This window comes from Gekko japonicus, unplaced genomic scaffold, assembly GCF_001447785.1.
Source record: "Gekko japonicus isolate JY-2015 unplaced genomic scaffold, Gekko_japonicus_V1.1 scaffold311, whole genome shotgun sequence".
NCBI classification, from domain to species: domain Eukaryota; kingdom Metazoa; phylum Chordata; class Lepidosauria; order Squamata; family Gekkonidae; genus Gekko; species Gekko japonicus.
The window spans coordinates 70,960-81,630 of record NW_015165244.1 but is presented as its reverse complement, the minus strand read 5'-3'; the positions used below and the strand labels follow the sequence as shown (position 1 = coordinate 81,630).

At 40.5% G+C, this 10,671-nt stretch overlaps 1 protein-coding gene across 1 annotated transcript in view; it reads right to left on the bottom strand.

Moving 5' to 3' along the window:
* The window catches only part of TTK (TTK protein kinase), a 64,742-nt gene that overhangs the window by 44,093 nt on the left and 9,978 nt on the right, over positions 1–10,671 (bottom strand). Inside the window, exons 2-4 of the mRNA XM_015410052.1 lie at positions 8,168–8,393; positions 6,970–7,076; positions 3,296–3,439 (exon numbers count right to left, since the gene is read on the bottom strand). Of these exons, the coding sequence (XP_015265538.1) occupies positions 3,296–3,439; positions 6,970–7,076; positions 8,168–8,393 (477 nt within the window). The remainder of the gene's footprint in view (positions 1–3,295; positions 3,440–6,969; positions 7,077–8,167; positions 8,394–10,671) is intronic.

The window sequence follows — 10,671 nt, the reverse complement described above, 5'->3', positions numbered from 1 at the left end:
GGTCTGCTAGATCCAGGTTCTTGCTGTAGAAGCTGAGTGGGTGATTTTGGACCAGTCACAGACTTTCAGCTTAACCTACTTCACAGGGTTGTTGTGCAAGTCAAAAGGGGGAGAGGAGAATGATGTCAGTTGCTTTGGTCCCCATTTCAGAGAAAGACTACTTTTCCTCCTGGAAAACCATTGTTGCCAATCTCCAGGTGAGGGCTGGAGATCACTCAGAATTACAACTGCTCTCCAGATGGCAGAGATCAGTTCTCCTGGAGAAAATGGTGAACTCTGTGGCAGTCAGGGCTTCACAGAATGGAAAATGGTTGGCTCTGTGGCAGTCAGGGCTTCAGAGCACGGAAGAGGCTGCAGGTTTGTGTGGGGGGAAATGGAAAGCTGAAGAGAGAGGGGGAAACAAAGGTCAGTTGATGCTTGGCTGGGAAGGAGATAGGATTGCCAACTCCAGGTGGGAAATTCCTGGAGATTTGAGGGATGGAACCTTGAGAGGGTGAGGTTTGAGGAGGGGTGGGACCTCAGACTAGTACAATGTAATAGACTCCACTCTCCCAACCAGCCATTCCCTCCTGGGGAACCATTGTTCCCAATCTCGGGAGAGGGGTGGAAATCAATCAGAATTACAACTGATCTCCAGGGGGGAGGAGATGCAAGGCTGAAATCAGAGGGGCAGATAATGGCAGGTTGATGCTTGGCTGGGAAGGAGATAGAGTTGCCAACTCCAGGTTATGAAATTCATGGAGATTTGAGGGGTGGAGCCTGGAGAGGGTGAGGTTTGAGGAGGGTGGGGCCTCAGACAGGTACAATGCCATAGACTCCACCCGCCAGACCAGTCATTTCCTCCTGGGTAACAATTGTTGCCAATCTCCAGATGAGGGCTGGGGATCACTCAAAATTACAACTGCTCTTCAGGTAGCAGAGATCAGTTCCTCTGGAGAAAATGGTGAACTCTGTGTCATTAGACCCTACTGAGGTCGCCACAGCACATTGATGCTGAGTGCCCAAGGCCTTGGCACTCTCTCAGAGCCTCTTTCTAGAGCTCGTTGTATTTATTTCCACAACGGGCCTTATTCCTAGTATTTTAATAAAAGCCATACATTTTTAAAATGGGAAGAGCAACATGAACAAATAACCTAACAGTTTAACACTTCTATGAAAATAAAATTGCTCAATCTAGGTTTGAATTTATTTAGATATATCCCATACCATAATGTCATGAAAGGCTTTTTTTTCCCTTTAAAGCTTATTCTCCCTTTTATACAACTGCTGAGGTTGCATGAATGTCCACATTTGATTGATTGTGATCCAAAATTAAGGTCAAGGAAGTATGAATTTACTTAATGTCTGGACTTCATTTTCACTCTTCTTTTCATTACTATAGTCCTACTGTAACTGTCTGTGTATATAGATTCACATGGGTAGCCATGTTGGTCTGAAGCAACAGAACAAAGTTCGAGTCCAGTGGCACCTTTAAGATCAACAAAGTTTAATTCTAGGTATACGCTTGGTCTGTGTATATGATACAAGTCCACAAAAGTACATAAAAGGTATAGAATCTAGTACTCATTCATAATTCTGCTTCTTGAGAAGCACAGGTTTTCATTTATTGCAAATATAGAATTCAAAATGTGTGGGCAATGCCTTCTGACTTTTTTAAGTCAGAAGGATGGCTTTGAGCAGGGCTTCAATGCTTTGCAAAGATTCTAGCACCTGTGAATAGTGTGGCCAGAAGAAGGTAAAATTAAAGCATAGTTTATGCAAGTTAAAGAAATTAGTTTTTTCATAACACAATATTTGTACTGAATCTCACAATTATAGCAATGCACACATTCCTTTCCCTCCCCATATCTCCTTCGCCGTGTTTGAGAAAATAAGGGCAAGGCAACAAACAAAACCAGACTTCCTCATTCTGGTATCATGTTCTCCAGCCAGAGAATAGCTTAGGAAGGAATGAATTATGTCAATGAAATGAATTCCCTCTTTTCCAATTAATGGAGATCTTGTTTCTCCTTTCTTCCAACATCCTATACCAGATCACTGTCACTCTCACCACACTCTTGTATCAGCAATATTTGTTTATTGAGAAGTGAAAAAGTTCCAAGCATGGACAGATGCTGTGTCAGAACTGACACCCAGGTGTCAGGACCGTGCCTATACTACATACAAGACATCCCCCCTAAGGCACACTACCCAATCAATATTCTCACCCAGCCCGCCAAAGATTCAAACTTGCCCAAAGGGCCGCCCCCCTGCACCTTCACCTGCCACTAACCATTAACTTATCTAGAGCTTCCCTGTACTCAAGGTCAGGGTGGGCACTGAGATCATACATTTCCCAGGCCTCGTAGACTAGCCAGAAAGATAAACAGCATGTAGATGAAAACAGAGGACTGTTCTCCTTAACAGGCAATTAACCCAAGGCCACATAGTCTGAGTGCATGTAAAGGTAAAGGTTCCCTTGCTCGAAAGCCAGTCGAATCTGACTCTAGGGTTGCGGTGCTCATCTCCGTTTCCAAGCTGAAAAGCCAGCGCTGTCCGAAGATGTTTCCATGATCATGTGGCCGGTATGACTAAACACCAAGGTGCATGGAACGCTGTTACCTTCCCACCAAAGTGGTACCTATTTATTTACTTGCAATTTCTTGCTTTCGAACTGCTAGGTTGGCAGGAGCTGGAACTAGAGACGGGAGCTCACTCCGTCATGCGGCAGTCGGGTCTCGAACTGCTGAACTACTGACCTTCCACAGCCTGCAGTTCAGCGTCTTAACCACTTGAGCCACCGCAGCTCCTCTGAGTGCATGTAGGCCACACTAAATGACAAGTGAGGCTCGGGCTTGACAATCACTGAAGGAAGAGGAAGGTACGTCTTGCCATAAGCAAGTTGTCTTTGAATATAATGCATATTAAATATGTAATTCACAGTGCAATCCTAAACAGAATTACACCCTTCTGAGTCCATTGAAAATCAAGTGCTTTGAAGTGTGCAACCCTGCTAAGTATCACATGGTTACTTTTTTGTACAAAATAAAACAAAAGCTCAAATCAGAATTAAATTATCCTTTAGTAAAGCAATTTTCCCTTTCAAAATTAGTACAGTCAAGGTACCTAAAAGAAACATATTTCAAATTGCACGGAAGGTTCAGAGACTATATTACAACATAGTTTGACATACACAGGCAGGCTTGCGTACACTGATAAAGTCTGCACCCTCAAGATTAATTAATTGCAACAGTGTGTGATTCAGTTCAAGAAGCTATAATGGTCATGAAGTGAGAGAGTTCTCTTAAAGACATACCTGCCAAATTCTCTTTCTCTTCTTTTGAAAGCAGCTGCTTTTTTTGTAAGCTCAAGTTTTTCAGAGCAATTTCCAGCATTTCTGGGGGTGATGCCAAACATTCTATAGCTTTTTCAAGAAGCTGTTTACACTTTTTAATATTTCCTAATACAAAATAAAACATGCTTACAGAACAAAGCATAATATATTAAATAAATCCTTTGCCAAAAAGCTGCTAGATATTATTTTGTAGAAGGTTACCTTCCCCCCCTTTACAGCATCCTCAGCTGTTATCTTGTATATTTTCTGAAATGGAGCTTGCTTTGGCACTGAACATTGATATAAGACTCTCTATTGGAACAGAAGTTAGTAAACCAGAGGACTTAATTCTGCTATTTGCATAATTTACTACATATCTGAAGGCAAATAACAAGATTTGGGTGTTCATGTAGACTTTTTGGAAATTCCAAAAATGCATATGTCTTCTCCACCTGCAAATTGTATTATGAACTAGACAAGGAGAAAATTGATGTAAGCCGCCGTGAGCCTGTTCACGGGGAGGGCGGGATACAAATGGAATAAATAAATAAACAATATTGAATACAGATACCATATTGGTACTGAAGAGAGAATCAAAGCAGATAGAAAAACAATGCAGTCTCTCTGTCATCACTGCCTTTGAATACTAAATGCAGCAGCATCCTCTTTGATATGTTGGCACATAAACTCTTGCCAGTACCCATAGGCTCTAGCAGAAATTAACTTCCCTCAGAAGCAAAAAGTTATCTCTAATTCTTAATGACGTGATCTTCTTATCATCCTAAGATCAAGCTGCACATCTAGGAGAGTCAGCATCACATTGATATTCTGAAACTCCAGATAACACAGGAAATTTTCCAAAGAATACACTGAAGCAGTTCTATTGAACACCACTATATTACTCAACATACTTTTTGGAGTATGAAATCTTGTGGAAAGCAAATGCAATACTAGATCAGTATTTGCACAGCTACCAGAAATGCTTTTTGCCTATCTCGCTACTCCATGGATTACAGTTTGTACTGTTCCTCATGGAAGGTGTGGCAAAACAGGGACCTGCCCTCAGCCCTGGGAGACTGAGCAGCCATTCGGTGGCTCGCAAGCCCCTATTTTCGCCTGCCCACCCTGCCTGGTGGGACTATTTCCTTTCCACAGTCACTGCCACCACTCACTGAATTTACACCGCCTTCTTAGAGGGACAGTGAGACAAGCCAAGGAAGTGGATAGCTTAATCTTTGGGCACCCCCTGGAGAGTCGGCAACCCCTCTGATTTGGGCCTGTTTGGCTTCCCTGGTCTTCCTTTGCCCTAAGTAATGTGCTGAGCAGGGAAGACTATGTGGTCAAAGCACTACAAGGTTTTATAGTTCAAAAAGAAGGTTCAATTAAACTATGTACAAGGTTAGGCACAGACATATACTGCTGCCCTCCTGGCTCTCCACCACAATTTATAGTGGCCGGGATGGCACACAGAGTGTGAGGTAGCAGGAGTCCCACCAATACTAGACTGTTTCTCTGCAAAGTCTACAACATCCCAAGTAAAAACATGGTAAGTTAGACATGTTCAGTCATGTTCATCAAATCCTACACACCAGAGAACTTTCCACCCACTATTGTGGAGCAGCAAGTAAGAAATTTAAGTTCCATGAGAAATTTGTGGTGCAATATTGAGCTTGATTCTTCTTGATAATCTTTCTTCCAAGAATTGTAATTTGCATTACCATTTTTATAACTGATGCAAGGATTGGGGGGGGGGGAATAGCCAATAGAGAGAAATAGCCAACACTTTTTTGGTAAATCATTTATTACTCCATGATAAATGGTTATCCAGCAGCCATTCCCAGGTCAAATTAAATGTAATTTATGTTTCAGACTGTGGACTGAAAAAAATTAACAAAAACCCCCAGTTAAGTTGATATTTGCAAAAAAACTCATTAAAATGTTTTTATACACAATAATTTACAGGTATTTTATTGTGTACTTTAAATTGGGGACCTGTATATCCTAACAGCTGCAAATAAGTTGACAGGACCTTGACCATATTGTACTTCCCCCAGATTAATTATACATAATGCAAATATTGATGGTAGGTCAGTTATTCCATGTCAAATCAACAAACTTTGGCACATGATTCAGTCATGGTATTTGCTGAAATTCTGCACCACAAATTTCCTACAGAAAACCACTTGGCTCCTCCGCAATGGATGACAGATGAATACAGACTGTACCACATAGGAAATGCTGACTTCTTAAAATGCTAATACAGACAGATGTGGCTAGTTCTGTAATATTCCATGATTGCTGGCACTCATTCTATTCTCATGGGATGAAGACACTCCTACGTCTCCATACATTGCTGTACCACTTTGTATATAAACATTCCAATTTTAATTTGGCTACATACCACATTAAAACACGCTCCCACTGAGTATAACATTCTCTACTGAAGTGGACTTTGGTGGCGGTGGGCTGTTAATGGATCCTATAAATCCCATCTCCTAAGCATACACCAGTGACAGTTGCAATGAAAATATAATATGCTTTCCAATGTTGTTGCAAAATTGATACACAGTAAACCCTTGCTATTTGCATGAATCCTTCTCCTGGGATCACCACAAATGGCAACATTTGAATACTGAGAGGCAAGCAGAATCTGCTGCCTTTAGGGGCAGACTGGGAGGCCAAAGTGGCCTTCGAAAGGTCCAGTTCCCTCGCTCTCATGGAGGGAAGCATGGACTGGGGGAGCTGTATGCAGCATTTGGCTTGACCGCAGCATTGCCCAGCAAGTTGTGCAGCAGTGGCCATCTCATCTGCCAAGGCTGGGCAAGTCATATGGCAATACTGCAGCCAGGTGCTGCAATGTAAATTGCCCAGCCGGGTACTATTCCTTCATAAATAGGCACAGGGCTGACAAGCCAGTGATCATGTGTAGGCAAGGAAGGGGGCCCTGCACACTGGAACCCACTCTCCTTACTCTCAGGGCCAGCTGCATCATATGGTCAGGCCACAGACTGTGAATAAGTGAAATTACAAGTCAATAGCTGCATCATAGACTGTGAATAAGTGAAATTACAAGTCACAAATCTGTAAGTGATGAGAGTCTACCGCATTAACAATGTTATACAATTTAAAGACTATACTATGGTGTTTGATAAACTATACAAATTAAAGAATATACTATGGTGTTTGATACAGGTGCTTTTAATTGGGCATAACCAAAATGCCTAAATGTAACATGGCACTGTCACAAAACTGGGGAAATCTCTGAAATATTGTAGAGGTCCATTGAAATTTGTCATAAAGTACATTCAAATAAAATACTTCCATATGGACATGCATATGTGACAGCAACTGTTCGGGAAGTTGTTAAATTCCCTATGAATGTAACACACTAAAATTATGAAGGAAGTGCCACAGAAGTACACAAAAATGACACTTTACTTGTTTTTCTAGTGGCCCTTTTCTTTGTTTAATTTTTCAAAAGCTTGTTGGCGGCTTCCTGAAAATTATTATACCGATACCAGGGAAGTTGTTCTTTTTATACCAAGGGAAGTCAATATTGCAATGCTGCTGTATTGGTATAAGTGAAAATTACATTTTTTACACAAAGCATACACTGAAAAACCACTCCAAATTTAATTAAACAGATTTCTACAAACCTTGTGAGAGTTCAAATTGGGCAAAAGCTACATGCACAAAAGCAAATTTCTTGCAGTTCAGTCTAGCAAGATGAAACTGGTCACGTGCCTCTTCTGGATCTTGAATACTGCAAAGAATAATACTGACTTACAAAGCTTCTGTTGAAAAAAGTAGCACTTAAGGGTACAGAAAAGGCCATTGAAATGGATACCAAAATGTACCATAGAAAGAAACATTATACTTTCCTCTGCCAGTGATCAAATCTCTATACAAAATTCTCTCAAGATACCAAGAAATCATCTTTTCAAAAACAATGCAGACATGTTTATTTGTTAAAAATAATCAGCAAAGGGAATACAACCTAGCTTTCCCCCACCCTACAATAGTATATTGAAAGTGGCATCCTCATAACCTTCTGTTGAACAGATACTAACAGTACCTACTGTTCTGCAGACATGCTGTGTGGTGAGTCCAGCAATCCTAGGGGCTGGTTTCAAAAGGAAAGTAAACAGGAACAGTAAGACAAAAGCGGGCAAGCAGATCAGAGCATAAAGTAGTCTGATGGACTGATCAGCTCTTGCACATTCAGTGCCATAGTGACTTCATTCAATGTTATTTGAGAAGTTTTCCTAAAGACAGTGATTTTATAGCAAACCATCATTAGGCATGTGAAATTCAGAAATCTATTCACTGGAAATAAATATATACAATATTTGCTCAGAATACTGAATAGTTTGCATCTCATCAAGAACAGTAGACTGTGAACTATAAACCAAGTAAATATTCACTCGTCTACCACTTCAGAAACTATTTGACATTCAATTTCAACTTCTTAACAAAAACTATTTAAAGTGAAAAGCAATTATTTTTGAAGATATACACGTACATTTAATTACGTGGGAGAGAACAGGCTTGTGGAACCTGCTTCTTTCACTAATTCAAAGATAAATTGGTAATTAGAACAGGGTTAGCAGATAATCTAAATCAATTCAGACAAAACAGTCAATTTGTATGAAGTAATAATGACAACAATTTGTTTTGTTCCAAGACCACCAACATTACAACTCTACAAGAGCCACATGCTTAACTAGACTGAAAAAAATCACCATAAAAATTGGACTACCTAAAATTATTCTATGGGTACAAAAAACACAGTTAATCAACACCATAAATCCTAGAGAACTTAAATGAATTTCATGCCAGTTCTCTGATACTTACGCTTTCAATTCTGCAAATCTCACCAGGATGCGAGCATAACTTTCATTCTGGCTGTACTGTTCTACAGACAATTCTGCAATTGCTTGACTGTAACGGCCAATTAATCTATTCAATAAATCAATGTCAGTCTGAGGAATACCCTTTTTTTCCAGTTTAAGTAAAAAACTCAACCAATCTTCAGGATTATTTGCAGTCATTATAATCTGATTAACAGTTCCAGAATTATCTAAGAAAAATGAGAGAAAGGCACTCTTTGAGATTTAGTTACACAGATCAGACCCCCGAAATATGACCAACTCTTAATAGACTACAATCCAATACAGTCTAAACCCCTTGAAATAAATGGCCTTAGAATGGAATAACTATGCACTGTTACAGGCACAATCAAGAAAAGCACTCTAAATTTATTTTGGTTTCAGAATCCCTACCTTTTGACCTCACGATCCTCCAGTGGAAAAAATTGAATATTTGACTACCACCATCCTGGGAAATATTTGCCTTTCAGAATCAGTGAACTGCTTTTTGAAGCAGTAAAAAAGAGCAAGAGTCCAGTATCTGAAGAAGTGAGTAGTGACTCATGAAAGCTTATGCCCTACTACAAATGCTGTTAGTCTTTAATTTGCTACTGGACTCTTGTTCTTTTCTACTGCTACAGACAGGCTAACATGGGTACCCCTCTTGCTTTTTGAAGCAATATCTATAATATTGTTTTAGCTGCCTTTTATTTAAAATGCCTTAAACTTTCATTTAAAATGCTTTTTAATAAATTTTAATAACTATGCCTTTTAATAACTGCAGCACTAGGGAGGTACAATGGCAATATCCATGTACAACTTTCAGATCTTCTTGACTGCTTGTGGTGTCGTATCAGGACAACAAAGCTTACTGATAAACAAGTGTTACAGTATTTTGTATAGTGCCTTTGATACAAAGTTGATGGTTTCTATTTAACTCTCCCCCCCTTTTTCCAGTTGACTCAAACTAAAATATGCTTACTGCAATGTCTTCTACATAGGGTTGCCTTTGAAGAGAGTCTGGAGACTAAGTTGGTTCCGAAACCTGCTGCAAGACTATCTGGAGTCGACTGTAGCAACTCTCTCTGTCCAGTCTTGTTCCATGTGCTCTGGTTTCCAATGTACTTCCAGACCCAATTCAATATGCTGGCATTGACCTTTATAGGTCTGTACATCCTGGGAACTGCATATCTTAAGAAGTACTTATCCAACTATTAGGATTATCTTTGGCTGCTATCATCTGAGGCTAAATGGGTGGCAACCTGAGGAAGGGCCTTCCTAATCATGGCACTGAAATCATGGAATTTCTTCACCTTTTTCTATCTCCCTCAGTTTGTCTTCTGCCAGCAGGTGGGTTTTCCCCCCAATCTGTATCCTCATTGACCCCTCATTTGTTAGAACATAAGAGAATCCAATGTTGGATCAGGCCAATGGCCCATCCAGGCCAACACTCTGTCACACAGAGGCCAAAAATACCAGGTGCCATCAGGAGGTCCAGCAGTGGGGCCAGGACACTAGAAGCCCTCCCACTGTTGCCCCCCCAAGCACCAAGAACACAGTGCATCACTTGCCTCAGACTGAGAGTTCCTATCTATACCTTGTGGCTAATAGCCACTGATGGACTTCTGCTCCATATGTTTATCTAATTCCCTCTTGAAGCCATCCATGCTTGTAGCCGCCACCACCTCCTGTAGCAGTGAATTCCATGTGTTAATCACTCTTTTAATAGTTAGTTTTATATATGCTTTGTTTTATGTATGTATTGTTTTCAAAGTTGATTTTAGTCAGGCTGGATAAAAATCAATAGTTTTTAATATTAAAAAAAGGTTTTTTAAATTTAAATTGGATTTTTAAAATAAAATTCATTTTGAGGAAAAATGGGCTTGCGTAGTTCAATGAAGCTGTGGGCTATGCCGTGACGGGCCACCCAAGACGGACAGGCCACAGCAGAGAACTCAGACCAAGAGTGATCCCCTGGAGAAGGTAATGGCAACCGACTCCAGTATGTTTGCCAAGAAAACCCCATGGACAGTATCAAAAGGCTAAAAGATATGACGCCGGAAGATGAGCCCCTCAGGTCGGAAGGTATCCAATATGCTACTGAGGAAGAGCAGAGGGCAACTACAAGTAACCCCAGAAAGAGTGAAGCGGCTGGGCCAAAGCCGAAAGGACGCTCAGTTGTGGAAGTGTCTGATGGTGAAAGGAAAGTTCGATGCTGCAAAGAGCAGTACTGCATAGGAACCTGGAATGTAAGATCTATGAATCAAGGTAAGCTTGACGTGGTCAAAAATGAGATGGAAAGACTGAACATCGATATCTTAGGAATCAGTGAACTTAAGTGGACAGGAATGGGCGAATTTAACTCAGAAGACCATTATATCTACTACTGTGGCCAGGAATCTCGTAGAAAAAATGGTGTGGCCTTTATAGTCAACAAGAGAGTGCAAAAGTCAGTACTGGGATACAATCTCAAAAATGACAGAATGATTT